The 20643-nt window shown below is 37.7% G+C and overlaps 1 protein-coding gene across 2 annotated transcripts in view; it reads right to left on the bottom strand.

Annotated features, from left to right (window-relative positions):
• GPC6 (glypican 6) overlaps nucleotides 1-20643 on the bottom strand; it is a 726663-nt gene that overhangs the window by 64192 nt on the left and 641828 nt on the right. The window contains exons 5-7 of one of the 2 annotated variants that reach the window (XM_077781485.2): nucleotides 16048-16178; nucleotides 8303-8446; nucleotides 4050-4079 (exon numbers count right to left, since the gene is read on the bottom strand). In XM_077781485.2, coding sequence (XP_077637611.1) covers nucleotides 4050-4079; nucleotides 8303-8446; nucleotides 16048-16178 — 305 coding nt within the window. The remainder of the gene's footprint in view (nucleotides 1-4049; nucleotides 4080-8302; nucleotides 8447-16047; nucleotides 16179-20643) is intronic. The other variant, XM_085556757.1, reaches the window with a different exon arrangement.

Genomic DNA, 20643 nt, shown 5'->3' with positions numbered 1-20643 from the left:
GACTCCAGCACTGCACACTCCTGTTATGAGTTCACAATATACCCATGTGCTGAGTCTAACGAAATAAAATAAACTAGAAAGGCTGGAGAAAACTAATTGCCAGCAAAGCATAAAACATATTTTTCTTTGGAGAGGGAGATTTGCTATTTGCAACTAATTTAGAAATTGACAAAGTTTTAATTTCCCTCTTGACATCTACACTTGGCTTTGTTGTGGGAAGACATTTTATGTTCTGTTGTCACTTGCACAAAAAAGGACCCTCTAATTCTCTAGTGGTAGATGAACAGACGATATATCATAAATCCATTTTTAATGAAAATTTAGAACTGGTTGGCTGCACTCATCTTAACAATGCAAGAATTCTTCACAGTGTAACACCTTCCAGAGAGGCAGGCAGTTGTTGCTGTAAGTGTCATATTACTTGGAAGCATCTAAATGAGCATGGTTTATGCACTGCAAGTGGGGACACAAGCCCTGCCACTAATTTTTAAAACATGTTTTTTTTCCTAATATGATATCGAAACACTAAATGCAGAAGATGTATATGTAGTTACTGTCTTTCTTTATCATGAACAAGAAATTAAGAATTGACTTTTCCTTTTGCACATATTCATGCACAAACACGTGAAATGAAATGTGATCTGTCTTCCAGCTGAAAGAGCAATGTGAATGTATTTCCTGCTCAGATTAATCTTCCAGAGGCTGGTAATATAAACTTTCTATATATTGGAAAAAACCCTAGTCTTTATTGAGTAGATGCTAAAACATCAAATGGAAGGAAGCAGATTTTAATTCAGATTTACAAGGTGAAATTTCTATTGAATAGAAGTTGTGCAGCCTTCAAAGTAACAATTTTTGTTTGAGTCTAGCTATCCTTCTAGGTACCTGACAATACCATGGCAATGAGTATGATTAGCAGTATGATAAGAACTATATATCAATATATCTTATAGACCAAAATCTCTGTGCACATCTGATTCATAAAACCTAGCTCCAACCCCAAGAATTATGATTACATTTAGACATCTACAAACTGGATCTCTGAATTAATCATCCAGATTCTATTCATCCTCAGTGGGGAGAAGGGGGTAATTGAGATTCTTACCTTCTCTAAATAAGTATTTTAAGCATGCTCTCCCCATCTACTAGTAAAGGAATTAAGTGATAGCTCAGACTTCGATTGCAACACTAGAAACATGAAAAGGTAGAACAAATAAATCCCGCTTCATGTTTATCTGGTTTGATAGGGCACAGATGTGCAAACTTTAGCCTAGATATTTTACTTTTCTTTGCCCTAACAGCCAAGTTCATTAATCACATAATTTTTCAGTGTACACCAAGTGAGGACCCATTACTGTATCATTTCTTCATCTTACTCTTTGCTGAAAGTCTGGTGATAGGAGTGGATTCTATCTGCAGGTGATCCATAGTACCATTCACACCCCTATGACTTTCCTGAAAATGAGATGATGACTCTCAATGGGTCTTCACACCCATCAGGTAAAGGAAGTTCAACTAGTACTAAAAAGACAATTTTAGAAGATGATCAAGAAGGCACCATGTTCCACAGGACATCACTCTTCAGGCAAGGCAGAAACTTCATGGCAGTCAAGATTTGTGCAATTTCTTTGACAACTAATTAGTATAGACATCTGTGGCTCCTGTCACTACTGGGAGATGGCCTTTCCTTGCCCATGGGTCTGAGCAGCAGGCAGACCCATTCCACCTGAAGACTGAAGCAACCGCTGCAACAAAGCTCTGTCTTAGCAAGCACCTCACGCACGTTTGGAATGCAATGCGTCGGATACAGCAGCGTGCACAGCCATTCACCTGGGGGATGGAATAATATCACCATTTTTAAAAACAGGACTCTGTCAGGTCTCCCAGGAGGGTTCTGACAGCTGCCATCATTCATTCACCTTTGCCACCTGGAACTGGTATTAACCATGAGGGAAAAAATGATCGCACAGATTTAAACTTAGATATTGCTGGGGACAGAAATTGAGACTAAATGAAACTTGATACTAAGCCAACACTTTTTTTGAAGAACCAATCAAAGCCTAAATCTAATGCCAAATGACCACAATGAAGTGGTAAAACATATTTGTTAATTTTTCATATTGCATTCAAACAGCTAATAAGAAACAGGACTCTGTCTAAACATGTAAAACGTAAAACTGGAGGAGCTGTACAAGTCAGGAATCATCTTCTGATTAACACCACACAGGGTTATCAAATCCAACACTACAGTGTCTAAAGGTTTTGGGGTAGTAACCTGTTGGAAGCCAGTAGGCTTCTAAAACACTTGTGCAAGCCTGTCATTTTCAGCCTTAAGAGTGTGACCCAAAACTCCAGAGTTATAATGCATTTTACAGGCCCATTGTTTGTGTCCTGAGATTAATTTTCCAAGTATCTTCTGCATACTGAGGCCATAGTATCCTATGGCCTCAGTATGCAGAAGATACTTGGAAAATTAATCTCAGGACTTTAAACCCCCTAAGACTTATATCTTCTGGATTTTATTCTAATGTCTCTTGAGGGAGAAATCTTGAGGCTAAATATCCTATCCCAGGAAAATTTTGCTATAATGGCATATATTTAACAGTTCAAGACTGTGGACCAAATGGAGTCTCACAAAGCTGAAATGAAGATTTCACTTTTAGGAATGCCCTGGAGGATTCCCTGGCCAATTCAGATCAATGTCTGACTTGTCTACAAACCTTTTACTTTTAGTCTTTTATAGTTAAAATGTGAAGTAGATTATATATTTTTTAATAATATTTTCTATTTCATGTAGTTTTGGAGCAGTGTGAAAAAGCTGCTCACAACTGGTTTGTTAGGTTACCATCACATTTTTTCTCTGTAACAAAAAACATAGCACAGTGGAATAAAAAAGTAAAAAACAGACTAAAAGTACATCAGAATTTATTCCTAAAAAGGGTAGTTTAGGGTATTTTCCTCATGGAAATTGAGACTTTTACTTTAAGAAAATCAGGAGGGATTCTAAAAGAACATTTTCCCACAAAGTGTTACACATTATATTCCCCTCCCTGGGGTAAAGAGCATAAAAGGTGTTCTTTCTCAGATGGGGTGCATGCTCATCCACTAATCTATGCAGCCACTGCACTGTGTGTGAATGCAAATCACCCATGAATGTCATGGCCAATTTCTCAGTTGCCTGTCTCCATTGTATGCATGTGCATTATGTATCATATGTTTAATAGTGCATCAGCTCCCTGGTGAAAAATCAAGAAAACTTCCATGTCCTCCTGAAAGAAAATGTGGAATTATTTTCTACACATCTAGCCAGGTCAGGCTGCTGTATATTCTTGGGAGAAATTCCATCTGAATTAAGATTGTCACTGCTGTACAGTGATGTGGTGGATACAGAGGTACTTAGGGCAGCTCAAACACAGGAAGCAGCATGGCTATATCAGCATGGTGCTCTCTGTGGACTAATTAGTCCTGCTAAGAAGCTAGACTATTAAGTCCATGCTAAATGCAAATTTGTGCCTTCTCCTTGGGTGGTGTGAATGAGCTCTACTGAAGAAGGCATTTCTGTCTGGAACCAGGGACTTCTAACAGCCACAAAAACTTATGAAGCTGTAAAGCATAAGGAGATTGGGCTGCAAGACAGGAGCATTTCCAGGGAGAGAGCCCAGGAAAGCCTGTGAACTCATTTCCATTGCTCCAGGCACAGGACTCAGAGCTGAATGCTACTGCAGTGTCTGCACTGCTTTACATGCCCTTGTGGGGTTTGAAACTATGGGGATGCTTACACCAGGTTTTAGTTCACTGGAGGAATACATAGCTCCTTTTGAGGCATCATCCTTGAGGTGAGAGAAAAATACTGGAAGGCAGCAGCAGCCCTGGGCACTTGGCAAAATGAAATTAGAATGAAAAATTACAGAAAGAACCGATAGTATTTTAGCCTACAAGACAGACACACACAGTAAAGATGGTAAAGATGAAACTTAAACATATGTTTTGTCCATTAGTGTACAAAGACAAATGGGAATGAAGTGAAGAATAAGAATACCAAAGCTTACACCATGTTGCATTGTCCTCCAGATAGTCCTCTGGGAAGCAAGAGGGAAACAGATTCAGGGAACAGAAGAACAAAACAAAACAAAACAAAATAAACCACAGGTTATACCAAACAGGCAACCACAGAGAAGATAACGAGTCTTTATAAGCAGTTGATTTTAAATGAGAAACTTTATATCATGCTCTACAGAAGCAGGTGTGTTCAGTAGTTAAAATGATTTAATCTTTGATAATTTTTAAAATTTACTGATCTTCAGGTGTACCTGCTAGGTGCCTGGACTAAGATTGTCACTTTTTGGCACTTTGTAGTAGAGGGATAAGGAAAGATTTCTCTGAGCTGTTCAAATACATACTTTAAGAGGTGATGAATTGTGCTTTAGAAATATGTGATCTCAAATCAGTTGCCTAAACCCATGCTTAGATAACTGAACGAAGGCCTTTATTTCTATCTGCTAAGAATAAAAATGACAGTCATCTGGACTCAAGTCAAGGTATCTGGTTTTAGATATCTTCACTATGCATTTCCATATTGAATCAGAAAAGTCCTCATTTTTGCTATTGTTACAGTCAGTATAAGGTGAAATACAGTGGTCGAAATGTAGGCAGAGCAAGTCAATTTAGCACCTCTAAGATATTCAATTTAACTTCCCACCAGGTCTCCTGTAACCTTGCTTTCACCTTTGGACATCTTGAAGAGCACAGACAACTCAAAGATCATTAGGTGACTATATTTATGTAGCTGAATTTCACAAGGTATAACCTGGAGAGCGCAGCTGGGGCTCAGTTCTGGTCTCCCACTTGGATGCCTCATAGTGAACATCCTCTAGAGTGGTTTATCCAGACTTCAGATACCAGTTCAGGGGAGCGCAAGAATCTCAAATTACTGTTCTATCTTCCAGCTCAGTTAGATGACTTAAATACTCCAAGACATTTCAGTCTTGTCTATCTACATGTGGATATTCCAACTGAGTTGTTTATTTCGTAGTCTTTGAAAGAGATCTTTGACAGATGGGGTGAATCACTCTCCAAAGATGTGTGTCTCTCCCCATTTACTTCAGAAAGGGCCTTTTAGGCCAAGTGCTGTGAAGATATAGTTGAATTGTCTGAGCCTTGAATTGCTTGAGCTTCTGCAGCATATTCAAGCCAGCTCCCCTCTGCTGCTCCAGAAGTGTACTGGTTTCCTTGAGTCCTCTGCTGGTCCTGTATTTCAGATACTCTAGGATGTCTCAGATGGTGCTTTCATCTATGCTTAGACAAGTCTCTCAAGCCCTACATAACTTCCTAAATATATCAAATGCTTTAAAACCACATATACCACAGCTTTTAGGGGATATTTAAATTTTTCTACTTTTCTTAGAATTTTGATCTACTTCTTATTTGTTAAACCTTACTTGTTACATGTTACTTACTTGTTACTATGACAATAACACAGAGAAATCACTTTCCCTCCTTTTGAAATGGAATAGCAGGATTAATTGCATAAACTCAGGCAAGGATGAAGGAGAACTTTCTCAGATGGGTTCAGTACCTGCTGATTTCAGCATAGGCTTCTTATGAGGTCTGCTTTGTGCAACATAACTGATAAAGCTTATAAGTGGGGATATGAGCAGGACTAAAACAGAATTTGGTTCAGATATGCTGCATGTTTGTATAACATTGAGATGCAGAGGAAATATTTTCTAAACTTGTTTTCTTCTGCTATGAATGACAGATAAAAGTAGAATGGTTTGTTACTTCTTTTGAGGTTTTTGCAACTGTATGTCTGGACTTTGTGGTGACAGTTTAAAGTCAGTGTTCCATGAATACAAACTCCAGAACAGACTTCTAAAAGCATTAATATAACACTGAACAGTCTTCTGAATAGTAAGAAAAGACTTGTTTCTTATATCCATAATAATCAAAATGGTCTTTAAGTGTTGGAAAATACCAATGAAATACTAATATGGCAGTGTATTTATATGAAGTAAACAACAGAAAATGTTCACTGTGTAGAAAAGAAAACTGCTGTGCATGTTACACTGTTAACTATGCAAGGGTTAGGAGTATCCAAACGAAGCTGGTCCTCCAAGCTCTGGCTCTATTTAATGAAGGCAGAGATATGTCATTCAGGGAATGATTCAGCACATGGAAAGCTGAGGTTCTAACACAGATTAAATGGTGTTTCTGTGAGGCAGCAGTGTAGCATTTATATCCTTCTGGATAAAATTACCCAAGATGGTGTAAGGTGCAGGCAGTGACCTTTCCCAAGAGCTGCTAAGGGATTACAGCTCTGAAATAAGGCCGTCTGCTCTAATCCACATAAACTACCTCTCCTAGCTCCACTGAGATCAGCAGCCATCTCTGAACTGAGAGATGGTTGGTCCCAGCCCAGAGGGAGAAAACACATTCATCACTGCCATTTGAAGATGGATTTGATACCAACACTCATGATTAAGAGACCATTAAGAGTAATTATTTTATATACCATCAGCAAGACCAGAAAATAGGAATTTGATTTGAACATTTAAAAAATTTACAACAGTAATACTAAACTCCTTGGTTTTTTCCTGAAATAATACATGCAAAAGACTGCTTAAATCACATGGAGATAAGTTCCCCTTTCAAAGTCTAGAAGTCATGAAGAATGATCTGCATTGGCAACTTTCAACAGTTTCAGCCTTTAAAGGCTTGCAGCATAGGACACATCTCTGTTTCTTTCAGTGTGCTGTTCAGTATTTTTCAAGTTAGTATTTTTAAAATGATATTAATGTGTTCATAAGTATTCTTATGTCAATATGTAATGTATCTTAAACCTTCCTTTTTCATTACAAAAATGCTTGAACTGTTCTTATATAATCAGATTAATCCAAGCTGAGCTGTGCTTCCAACCCCTTCCTTTTTATGTTCTTCCTCCCATTTCAGCTGTTCTCAGCCTTTAGATTTGACAAAGTGTGATTGAAACCTGAAGGCTTTGGTGACCTTTCCCTTCACCTTAGCCAATTCTACATTAAGATCCAGGTCTCTGCTCTGAGCAGTGCAGGACTGGTTCTCTGAGTCTAAAGTGAAAGGGTAAAATTAAGATCCCATCTTATATAGATTGAGTATTGCTAGTCAGATTTTTAGCCTGAGATGTTGCACTGCACTATGATTCTGCTGTGGTTGGATCTAAAATGGAGGTAAGCATCTTCTCTGCTTTTCCTTTTAGGATAACCAGGCGGCTACAATATTTCCAGAAGTACAGAGAACTAAAAAATGTTGCTTTTTGCTGTAGGGTAATCCTATGTCTTCACTAGAAATGCATTGTTATTTTCCTATTGAGTTGCCATGAAAAATGACAGAGTAGAGCATGTAGAGTACATAGATGGAAGTGATTGGAAAGACTTGGCACTGTGAAAAACTACTGTGACCATCACATGAATTTGATGAATGATGGCATCAAGAAGATACTTGGGTCCTCATCTGCATTGGAATATTTGGGTACTCTCTTTGGCAGGACAGACCAGTGCTCTGCAAGTGTGCAGCAATTAGCTGAGGGCATGTGATATGGCTTTTTTAAAATCAGAAGCTCTTCAGTTTTGCTCACTGGTTTTACCTACAGATGATTGCTGGTATGGTATGAGAAGTTTTAGTAATTATCTCTCTGTAAATCTATAGATGTATAAATAGCAGAAACATTGAAGTCTGAAATGTGAATCTGATGATTGGTAATAAAGCAAATAATCTTATGTTAAAGTATTGTTTTTCCAAAATGATTGAATAAGCCAAACAAGATTAATGATTGCTGAAGTTTTAGCTGATTAAAGTAAATTGTTGAGATGGATGGAAATAAAGCAGTGGTAATTTTATAATTAAGTAAAAAAGTGGAGCAAATACAGATGCCTTTGCAAGGGTGTAAGTTAAATAACTAAGTGATAAAAATGGCCTTCATACATAACTTTTTAATAAAATAAAAAATATAAAATATTGTTGTAGACCACTTTTGATACATAATTTATACTACAAAGTGCCTGCAAAGGCTTATGTGGTTTCTGGCCTCTAGAAAAGAGTTTAACCTCTTCTAACAAGTCTAACACATAAAAACTGAGCCATACTGCTCTCTTACAATGAAATTCTATACCATTTCCTGTGGAGAAAAAAAGCTTCACTGAATGCTGAAACAGCTGGCAAAGAAACTATAAAGAGTGATCATAAAATTATTAAGTGAGGAGATGACCACCCTCTAGCATATAGCCAAGCCTTTTATACTAATCTGAAAATGGAATATATTTTGCCTTACCAGCCTATCCAAACTTGTGCCGGCAGCAGTTGTAGGTCGCTCCTCTGGGTTATATGGCCTAAACCGGGTATTGAAGTTTTCAGGGACAGAACGGGAAGATCTCAGGGCAGGTGCTGGTTTAGGTTGGCCACATCCTTGGAAAACCTGAAAAAGGACATTCTTCGTTATATGTCGGTTATATGAAAAACATGAAAAAAGGCCATTTTTTAACCTCTTTATTCTTTCTTTTGTATATTTGAAACAAGGTTTGATTGACATTTTTATACTAATAGATTGAGTGCTTGGCCTACATTAAAACTCAGGTTAATAATTTAGCATTATTAATCACTTGGTGAAGGCATAGAAACATATAGGAACCTTAAATCCCCCTTAATTTAAATAGGTGATTATTATGACAAATTAACATCTGAAGGCATCTTAATTGCTGTTTTTCCAGGAAGAAGAATGCACAAAAGGATGTCCTTTGTGGCCAGAAATAGTTGATAGCTGTTTTCAGTTTTATTAAAATGCACTATTTACCCAGAATCACAGGTCATCTATAATCCCTACCTACAGATCTTTGTATTTTGCAATCTTATTTGTAGTCTTAGAGAAAAGGTCTGTGATGAAATAGTCTTGTAACTGGATAACTTTCTTATTCCCTACCAATCTCTCCCTAGAAGAAGGCTGAGGCAGACTGAGTGGGCAACAGTGATAATTATTTTCTGCTGTTGTGTTGTTTTGTGGGTATAGAAAATAATGTTCACAGTTATTAAATTCTTCATATACTTCCATTTGGAAAAAAGTTTCAGTGTTGTGTATCTGGTAGGTACTAAAGGACACAGAGGACACTTTTGACTACTGGATATCAAGAATATTTCCCAGAGGCATTTTTGCACAAGCTGCACATCCAAAAAGAGGTAGAAAATCCACTGAGTTAAAATTTTCAAGTACTGTCATGAAGTAGAATCCTAGTTTTTGCCTTCACAAAAACTTTTTCATTTTTAGAATCACCCTTCTGGTTTTGTGACCATTGTATTTTGATTGTTTCAATATTTTTCCTCCATTCAAAAGAAAAATAATTGAATATCAGAATTTCTTGTAAGATATATTATACAAAACCCTAATGCCATACACAGACTGTTTGAATGAGCTTTGTGGGGGTGAAAACTATGTAAATGCTTGTTTTGATTGTAGGACCAAATTACTCCTTGTTGTGTGGCTATGTTGGTTTCTGTGGCCAGGTTTTGGTAGTGAGGGGAATACAGGGGTGGTTTCTGTGAGAAGCTGCCAGCAGCTTCCCCTGTGTCCAGCACAGCCAATGCCAGCCAGCTCCAGGACAGACTCTGCTGGCCAAGGATGGGCTGATCAGAAATGACAATGATACCCCTGTGATAACATAGTTAAGAAGGAAAAAAAAGCTATTGTGCAGATGTAATTGTGGCCAGAGAAGAGCAGAGTGAGAACATGTGAAAGGAACAACTCTGCAGACACCGAGGTCAGAGCAGAAGGAGGGGCAGGAGGTGCTGCAGGTGCCAGAGCTGAGATTCCCTGCAGCCCATGGTGAGGCAGCTGTGTCCCTGCAGCCCATGGAGATCCCTGGGGATACAGAGAGCCACTCTCAGCCCATGGAAACACCCACACCAGAGCAGGTGGGTGCCTGGGAGGAGGCTGGGATCCCATGGCAGGCAGACCTGTGGAGAGAGGAGCCCACACTGGAGCAGGTTTGCTGGTAGGGCTCGTGACCCTGTGAAGGCACCCACACTGCAGCAGGCTGTGCCTGAAAGACTGCAACCTCTGGAAGAGTGACCCAAATCCATGGTGCAACTTCTTCTCCTTTCAGGGTACATTAAATTGGCTCTCAGGTTTCCTGATGTTAATTTAGAGGCCCCAAATGATTCAAACTTTGCCGAAAGAGGCTGATTAATACTAAATATATGTCCAATCATCAGGTCTGTTTTAGCTCGAAGTCCAGCAAGTCAGCTGTTGTATGGCCATTGGGATTTTTAATTTATGAGTGGAATATTGTCTGGTCTGGTTTGAGAATATCTACGAGTTTCAAGCTTCCCTAGTCCTGAGGACTATTAGACAATAAATTAATCAACCAAGAAAAATTATTTTAGCTTGTAAAGCTCTAAAGCTTTCATCAGGAAAGAATCTTATTTTTCCTCTTCTTAAAATTTAACTAAGAAGAAGAAAATTTAACTAAGATTGATATTCAAAATTTGTACATGATTGTGTAGGATACTGTACAATTTGAAGGGTGAAATCTATATGTTAAGTGCATGAATTGTACTTACAAAAGTTTACTTAATTCTTCTGATTTGAGATAAGTTATGCACTGAAAACATAATTGCTTATTTAGATATCTATAAAATCTCATTTACTCAATTAAGCTACTGGGTATTTGCCTACGAAGCAAGAGACAATTATCCAAAACATACAACTAGATTCTCAGGAGAAAGTGAGAGAACGTCTCCTTAAAAGTCCCAGTGTGTGATTGTTAAGCTACTTGTATGACCATGTGGTGCAACTGCAAGTCTACATAATTTATATTACATCTTTCTTATGATGCACTGAAAGAAACCCAACAGAGACTTTGTGGCATTTATCTTCATACAAATAGTTGCAGCAAGTGGTTTTATACAAACACATTTACATACAGTCAGACAATAACAGAGATGGAAACTAGACAGTAATATTTATACCACAGAAAAAGAAATAACTTGCTTTTTAAATGACCTAATGGAAATGCAGTAAGGATACAATATTCAGTAACTGAATTTTGAGTGCAAAAGAGACACTTTTAAATTTGCATCCTGGTATTGACAGAATACAAAATGTAAAGAAGATAACTGATATTAACAAATGTTTCCTAAGAAGAAGCACATGAAATACTTTCTTTATGATGTTACTCAGAGGTATTGAACAATTTCTGGAAAAATATTTAGGTATTTCATTACACATGCTGTAAATTGGTAGTATAAACCCACCCTCTAAAAAATTGTATTTTATATATACTTGGTGCAGTCCATTTCATCTGAATTTAGAGAATAGATTCCATTTGAAATTAAGAAAGCTGAATTTAGTTGTTGTTGTATATGCGTCTACATTTAAGCTATACATCTAAGACAGGGGAGATCAAAATCTTCCTTCTGTTTCTCTCTCATCAGCACCTACAGTCATTTGGGATATTCTGGGATATCTGAGATATCTGTTAAGATTTTATAACATAAAACCATTCCCTTCTGAACTGCTGTTAAAGCTCAAATGGACCAAATCTCTGTGGTCAGGGATATGAACCAAACCATGAGAATAAGTCAACAGAGCCAGTGAAGAATTAAATCTCTTGAGATGACTAAATGGAAGTATCTACTTCAGGACTAGGATGTAGATACTGTATAAAAAAGAGCCCCTTTCCCAGGAGAATTTGAAGTTTTGAATTTTTGTGGAAGACGTAGTTTGTTCTCTGCGAAGCCTTGGGTCATACTGTTATTTAGCTGTGTGCTAGTGCTCAGTGTTTCCAGTTGAGTGTCTCTATATGATTCTGCTCCATTGACCCTTCAGATAGAATAGCATTGATTTTTTTACCTGAAATACCATTATATTTTTCCTGCACAGAGCTCTGGAAAGAACACCGATAAATGAAGAGGTTTTCTTAGTATGAAATTTGTGGACTATTTTAAGAAGAACCTTGGATGTAGTTCTGTGAAGATATCTTTCTTATAAATAATGCATAGGTAGTCTGCTATGTCATGGAGCTCATTCATCCATTTAGCTGAAGTAATTGCTGAGAAGGAACATATATTTATAGGTTAAAATGGCACATCCATCAACTCAGATAAAAGCAGATTTAAGACTTACTAAAAGGAAACTCAGTTCTGGGATAGATTATATGAAAGTGGAAAAATCTGGTCATGGCAGCCAAATGACTCTTCCAGCAGTCTAACATACTTGTCCAGGACCAGACCGTCGCAGAAAGTAGTTCAATATGTTGTGTTTTAAGCAGCAATGAAGACATGATTATGCTGATGCAATCAGATTAGGAAATTTCTCCATTAAAAAAAAAAAATATGGATGCTTTAACATATTTTGTGCTGGGTTTTTTTGAGTTTTCCTCCACCTGTGAATGAGCAATCTCTGCTGATATCAAATAGTAAACATTCATGTTTTTAAAATGGAGCAGATGTAGCATTTACTTTTTGACTTGAAGCAGGAACCAAAGGTGTTGTACTGACATCCTTGTGGGAAAATTGTGAAGGCTCTCAAAACATGCTTGTTTTGGCCAAGATTTAAATGAGTATTTATGTGTTATGACTCTGAATATGACAACCTGAATTACCTCAGGGACAATGAGAATGAGAATAAGGTAAATGTATGCTATGACAAAGTCTGGGATATGAGCTGAACCCTGGGAAACAATGCACAAAATGTAAACATTTTGCCCGAGAAATAATCAACATATTTCTGAGCACTGAATTTGGCACTATATTGTTCAAATACCAAAAAGGTGTCACTGGAGAATAATGAAGAGATTTCAATAAAGAGGATATCCTGTCTCAGCTGTTACAAGCAGAAATCCAAGGTAAATCTACTGCACCATGACTTCTGCCAGAGGTGACCTTCAGGGAACTTTACTCTTGTCTGGGTAGACCCAGGCTGCAAGGCGTATTCTTAAAAGGTACTGATGTCTTGGGAGGCATCTCAGGCAGCCCAGGCTGGTTGTTTTGCACTCTCTGTGACGTGGCTTGTGGAAGGTACTCTGTAAGAATGGCTGCAGGTGTTAGATGATGAATCTATGGAAACTGGTTTTGATGATCAGCAGTCCTTGTCTTTTCTTGGAGAAGGGAAACTTGGGGCATATTCAGAGCACATAGATCCTTCCAGCAGACAGGCCTTGGGCCTTGGCGTGTGGCTTTCTATACCATTGCTCTTTTTTGATAAGCATCTCCAGTTGTCACAGCTGTCAGTAATGGGACCTTCCCTGAGGCAGAATAAGGACCTTGTGTGGCTGTCATTAAGGGACAGTTGTGCAAGGTGAGCAGCCAAGAAACCTAGAGATTTGTGGTCACTTCCTGGACAGTGCTGAATATAAACTGCTGAGAAATACCAAGAAAACAGAGAAAGACTGCAGCCTCAGCATGAATTGGAGGATTTTAACATAATACTAGCACATGTTTAATGTGAACTGTTCTAGAAGAAATTACTGTAATCATCACACAAACAAGAAAAGTTAATGGCCTCAGAACAGAGATGCTTCATTTTATGCAGTGAGAGATACTAGAATGTGTCTTAGCCTGAAAGTCCTTGGTCAGCAGGACAAAGATAGAAGAGGTACATGTGGTATCTCTATAATTTTCTGTCTCAGTATTGATGTGCAGCTATCAAAAGAGGAAGACAGAGGATTTGTGTCTTCTAAGGAAATGAAAGACAAGGAGTGAACTCAAGCAATAAGCCTTGACTTTCTGCACTGATTAATTGGCTTTTCCTTGGACTTTTGGTATAGGGCAATTTTATATAACTATTTGAAACAGGAGTGTTGGATTTTGGGAAATCCAAAGTTCTGGGTCTTCTGCCTAAAAGAGAATGAAGTAAGTGAGAGCTCCTTGAGGAAGAAATGTCTTGTTTACATTTTTTTCCACTCCTTTGAAAAGAAAAAACAACATAATATAACATAGCCAAAAATTCTACTGAATAGAGCATAGAGTCTTCTCTCAGATATCAGCCAGGTTTTTAGATAGAAAATGCTGCATGTCAGTGGTGAAAAGCAACCTATATGTATGTGGGTGTTGCAGGCATAGCATTACTAGTGCATCGTCATTTTTCCACTGTAAAAAGGCACTGACTGACTTGTGGAAAAATAGCTGTTATTCCTAGTCATCAGTCTGAAGAATGAGAAAATAGAAAATATCATGATTTCAATTCCCTGCTTGAGTGACATCTCAGATTAATTGATGAGAGTGGCTTTTCTCCCACATTAGGTCTGCAATTGTATTCCATGCACCCTACTACATCTGGTGAGTTGTCTGTCATTTCCAGTGAAACTCTAAGTGGTCAATATATATAAGGAGAAAAAATTAGATGACAGAGGACAGATTCAAAGTCTGCTTGTATATAATCTCTGCAAGTCTGACCTGACATAGAAGAGGACAGCATTATACCCAAAGCCTTTGCCTTTTTTTAAGGGTAAAGCATTTCCATGCTACATGAAAAAGATGGCTTTAACCTAGGAGATCAAGGAAATCACATTTCACGACAATAATGATCTACAGAGAATATACAAAGGTCCCTCAAGGATAGACAGCTCTATTATCTATGAAAATATAATTAAATAGATTTTGCTGATATAATTTCTGCTCTACAGGATTAAAAAAAATATTGTCTAAGACTTCTCTTAGAGGAAGAATTTTTGCATTGCAAATGGAATTGCTATTAATCTTTACAGCAAATAAAATATTTGTGAGGGACGGGAGAAACAGTCTGCTCTGCTACAAACTAGTAGTGAGATCAGCTCATGCCAAAATATCACTGGACTCTGGCAGGGGATGCAGCTTTCCAGCTAATGGAAAAACTGTGAAAACTAAAAAAGTAAAAAGGAAAACAAAATACACCTGGGCCTGGGGTGAGTTTTAAGTGAAAATATTTTTTGGTTTTTTTTGAGGTAAGGGCTGAGTTTGCTGAAGCTGACCTTTAATTCCCAAAATATTTGAGAGAATTTGGCTGTTAAACACCTTGATCACTGGTGCCAGAATAAAGTCTCATCCTGCAGGATGTAGACTGCTTTTAAAATCCAAGGAACGTCATGTAGGTTGAAAGCAAAAGGCATATTGAAGGAAACTCTTAGCAACCTGCAGCACTGGGGCCATAAAAAGCATCTAATTTTGGGCTGGCAGGAAGAATGTAAACCTCAGGCTCCTGCTTTTTGTCCCCACTTTTTCTTCCCAGCTACAGCAGCTTCCTTCCAAGCAATGGAAAATCACTGACTTAGATGGCAGTATGGCAGCACCTGACTACTGGGAGTTAAATGGGAGATAGAAGCTCCTAATGCAGATAGCTTGGCCACAGTGCACTGATGAATATTAAGGCAAAGCCATTAATTGTTGACTATTGGCTCAATAACACCTGCTACTGAATTTGAAGTATCTTATTTACAGGGGGTTTGGAGGTGGTGGCGACCTGTGTATACACACACACATTAAAAATGGAAAGGAGGCAGCCAGTATCATTAGCTCTGTTTATCTTTGTGTCAGAATCCAGACAAAACTCTATCAAACTGAGGTCTGGTAATCAGAGACCGGCCAATGTAGTATTTCCCTAGAGTGGCTATTAAAGGAGGTCAAATGGAACATTTTGTGCATTCACCTCAAACACATTGTGCTCAGTCTGACCTAGATAAATCAAAATGTGTTTGGAAGTTAATATGGAGAATCACAGATGAGACACGAGTGGAAGTTAACAAGTATACTCTGCAGGATAATGCTTACAGAGTTACCACTGCTTTTCAGAACACTATCTTTTCCTTAAATTGCTTATAGTTATTACTCTGAAGCTTAATAAATGATAACTTTCTCCCTTCCACTTCCTTTTGAAAAATTCAAGCTTGTTTTACTAGTTTAATGAGAAAGTCAAAGCCAGAGTGGACAAGCAAAAGTAATTTCTGGTGGTCTGGACAATCTTTCTTAAAGTCTAGACAGAAAAAATGTTGGAGATATTCTTCCCCCCACTTGTGACATTCAACAACAGAGAAGGCACGACTGACACAGTACCTTTGCTGACACCTGCATGCTGTTCTCTTGCATGTTCATGATGGCTTCAGAAATCTTGACATCAATAGGATCCATGACTGATTCAATGTTGAATGGTCCCTCTAATCTCTCCGCTACCAGAAGCATAGCATCTGTTAAAACACAAAGCAGCCATTCCCTTAAAGAAGGGATACCTTTGGGTTCCTCAGGCAGACCAGCATTGCCAGCTGCAGGTATGGATACTGAGAATTCCTCAGCAGGAATCTGGGGAGATGTGTGGCAGCAGCACTGTGAAGCCTGCAGGGCAGCTTCCCAGTTGTCAAAAATATCTTCCCCTACTGCTGCCACCACACAAAGAGGAATAAATACTTTAAGAAGTTAGATTAATCTTAGTTGCCATAGCATTTTAGAGACTGGGGTAAAATTATTATACACAGCTTCTCAAAGCAGCCAGTGCTTTGGAGTGTACTTATGTAATCTCCTTCCCAAGAAAAAGCCGGATGATAGAAATGAATCCTTGGTGTATGTTCTTAGAATTTGTGTGAGATGATGAAAATTTTGATATGATCTATCGGGGTGTTATAATTAAAGCAGCTGTTCTTTCTGACCTTAATGATCTCATTTTCTTGCAATATGAACAGCAGAAGAATATTGGATTTCTGCCATAGTATATAGGTATAAACCATGTTTTCCTTGCTACATTTTCAAAACACGGCTGTAAGTTGTATGTAGAGACATATATTGTTTGTATGTTTTGGATTAAAACAAAAAAGTTCGCTTAACTTCCATTAGAGCCCCTCTGCAAAATAATTTAATATTTTGATGTTCATTAACAAGTAAAAAACAAGCAACTGAACAGAAATTCATGGCAATAAAAAAAGGTTTTACCATGAATCAGATATATTTGTCTACACATAGACACAAATTTATCATAATTTATGTGGCAATAGCCATGTGATAAATGGGATTTACAGTATATCCTTTGAACAGCATAGGAACAGGCTCCTTGTCTCCTATGTTAAAGTTTTCAGCAACTAATTAGCTTTAAGCAGATGACAGATGTTGTAACTTTAACATGATAAACATGTCCTCTCTCCTTTATACATCAGACTCAAGCTCCAGAAAGTACCAAGCAGACTTCCTTCCAAAACAGACCCAGCCTGCTTTGCTGCAGTTAGCAAAGTCCCACAGCAGCTGTGTGGAGAAGGCATGGAGCTCCCCACAGATCTGATAGCAGTGCTTGTTTGCTTCACACTTGGCTGCAAGTCACAGAGGTTTGTTCCAAGATGGACATCTTCTCCTTCCCCATAAAAGAACATGGGAGAAAGGGGCTGGTGTCTCACTGTAGCAGTTGAGACAAACACCTCCATGCACAGCCTCACCCGAGGACTGCATTATGTTGTTTATACGCTGTCAGTGCATACCTAGAAATCCCACTGAAGCTGGAATTGCTTGGCATGTAGCACCAAAGCACTTTTGCAAATTTACATCTAATATTTTGCAGTACTTTTAGGCTGGAAAGAGTGTAATGCCACTTATTTGGAGTGAGGTGTATAGCACTTGTTGCTAACTGTGAGAAATGGACAGATGATAGGAAATTGGTTTCAAGCAGAGGTGTTATTTTGCCTGCAACTTATTTTAAAATTCTGTAGTTTATAGCATTTCCAGTGGGAAGTGGTGAAAATAGGGACTACCTCTGATAGAGAAAACAGTCTTCATTCACACAAAGACACATACATACGCACACACATGCACACATTTACAGATTACAGCAATAAGTTAGTAGTTTTTCCACATGCAAAAAATAAAATTATAAAGAGATTTTGTTAGTATGGACTCCTATGAAGTTTTTTTTTCCTCATGTTCAGAATGACTTGTATAAAACATCTATGACTTAGTACTTTGTGAGCAATATGATCGGCTTAAATCCTAGATAACACGACCAGTATTAGGCCTTGTTGGGGCTTAGGTCATGGCGGATGGATTTTGGTAGTTTACTTCAGGAATAGGGTTAAGATTGGGGTTACTGCATAAAACAGTGAAAAAGGTAGATTTTTTTGTTCTCTTTATTTAGTGGTTTTTTTTTTGGGGTTTTTTTTGGTGTTTTTTTTTTTTTTTTGTTTGTTTTTGTTTTTGTTTTTTTTGTAGGAGTACATTTTAAGTTAAGGACCTCTTTATATGAGTCTACTTTATTTGGCAGCTAAAAGGTTGGAAAAGTCTAGTGTTAAGTATGTGTTCAAGGACTGTGCTGAAGCAGAGTTCCATAAATACATTATTGCTGGAGGTCTCTTGTGAGAGTGGGTGGTGGCTCCAGTCTACTTGCTGCTTCTTCTGGTGGCATGGGGCAATAGTTCTGAATTAAACCCTGAAGTAAAATCTCAGCTATGTGGCAGCAAAGTGCATCAACTTTAACTGAATAAGAACCACAGTTTTAATTTAAGAACAACATTTCCTCAAGGAAAGTGCCTTCAACTCCAAAATGAACAGCTCTAGGAGATGCAAAATAAAAATCTGTTCCTCTTTAGAAAGATACCCTTTAGCTAATCAGCTTCTATTTTCTGAACCTTAAGCCTATTCATAGACTTAGTCTTTATATATACATATACATCTATCTATAGCTATAGCTAATCTATAATTATATCAATATCTAATATCTATATAATCTATATCTATATCTATATCTATATCTATATCTATCTATATCTATCGATCTATATCTAATCTATCTTTATCTATCTATTAGTCATTGTTAAGGAAGAGGCCAAAGTCTGAGGAATGTGGATAATTCCTGGCTGCCAAAGGTGAGCTTTTTGTTATGTTGAGCTTCTTTCTTTGATATGGTATGGTATAGGTCTGATGATGCTTTCAAGTACTGGAATTCAAGTTAGGTCAGAGTCAAGTTTATATTTCAATCACATGGGCTATAATTTTCAGCTATTGCTCTACATAAAGGAAAGGAAGAAAATAAAAGAAAATAAAAGAAAACAAAAGCTGAGAGAAAAATCAAACAGTAACTCCCTGCTTGGCCATATTCTTTAATTTCTCTGTCCTTCTCTGGCTTGGAATGAATTTGGACTGCTCCTGGCAGCTATTCATAACTTAAGTCTGTGGAGCAGTGAGAGGCTATGAGCCCACAGTGACATTTGACACTAGAGTATTGTGATCTTTTATTTAATTGGATCTTAAGGATATGCCTGGAGAACATGGGGTTAAGGAAAAAATATAATTTGAAATATTCACATGTTTATTGATGACAGATGCATCTTTATATTTGTATTTTCATTTTGGGGTTAGGATGTGAGATAGGACTAATGCTGAAGTAGAAGCCTATAGACGGAAGAGGAAGAGTATGAGAAATGGATTAAATGCTGTGGCAAGAGGTGCTTGAAGGGCTGAAGTAAAACAGGTTCCTCCTTCAGCATTATTTCTGAGGCTGATGGAAGCTGTGCTTCCAGTTAATGATGATTTTAGGGATCAACTTAGACTAGAAGTCTTGGACAATTGCACAGTTTGGATGAGTTCTTGCAGAAATGGAAAATTAATATTTGAGGACTCATTTTTACTTCAGTTCCAGCATCTCTGTGGGGCCATGGCTGACTTAGCAGTGACCAGGCTGCTGGGTTATTCTTGTCTCCTTCTGATAGGAGCACTACAAGCTCAGTCTAGCAAAAGAGGATAAACAAGTGGCACTTCTATGAATGCCAAAATTATTTTCTTAGCCTCTGTCTGACTGGGGTCTTCCTTCTAACCTTTTTCTAACCATCATGCTGTTCCTAACTAAATCAAACATATCCAGATGATACCTAACAGCCACAGACTGAGAGAAGCCTGGAAGAACAAGGTAGTCTTATTATTGAATGTTATTAGTGAATGTTCAGGCCCCTTGGGAACAAACTCACTTCTGTATTTAACTAGCTTAATATTATAATTTTTTTGAGTTAGGCCTCAGATTTAAATTAAGACTGGATTTTTCATCCAAAACATTGATTTTCAGGAAGAAATGCTGTACAGTGTTTAAGGTGAATTGCTCTTGGAAAATATTTCCTCAGGTCCTCTTTTTTGCCAACCCTAACTCTCACTACAGTGATAAACTTTATTGTTCACTTGTACAGTTCCATATGAGTACATACATACCAGCTAACCTGTGCAATTGATTGAAATGGAAGCTGTTAGGTTGAATACAATGAAAATCAGATGAAATGTAATAAGCTGAGATTTATGACAGGACAGTCAAAATGTAATTGTCCTCACCAGACTGTAGCTCTTCAAATCTCTAATTGTGAAATTGTGTATCAACATACACAACACTGCTATCCCAAGTCCTTTTTTTTTTTCCTTCTAAAAATGTGAATATTAATTATTACATGAGAAACTAGAAAGAAAATCTAGATGCTTTAGTCTTAAAATCCTAATTCTCAATAAAAGACCCTTGAACTGGACAAAAGCCTAGTTGAGTTCAGTGTAAATCTGAGTGGGTTTAATCAATCTCTTAAAATAGTAGATATTGGCAACTTAATTATTGTTTGTGCTATAAAAAATCTGAAAACTGGGTCATTGACTCACCTGGTTTTTATGTTAATATACTTGGACTGTATTTTTCAATTACAAATATGTTCT

Source organism: Lonchura striata, chromosome 1 (genome assembly GCF_050655825.1).
Source record: "Lonchura striata isolate lonStrDom1 chromosome 1, ASM5065582v1, whole genome shotgun sequence".
Taxonomy (NCBI): Eukaryota; Metazoa; Chordata; class Aves; order Passeriformes; family Estrildidae; genus Lonchura; species Lonchura striata.
This window is presented reverse-complemented; position numbering and strand designations above follow the sequence as displayed.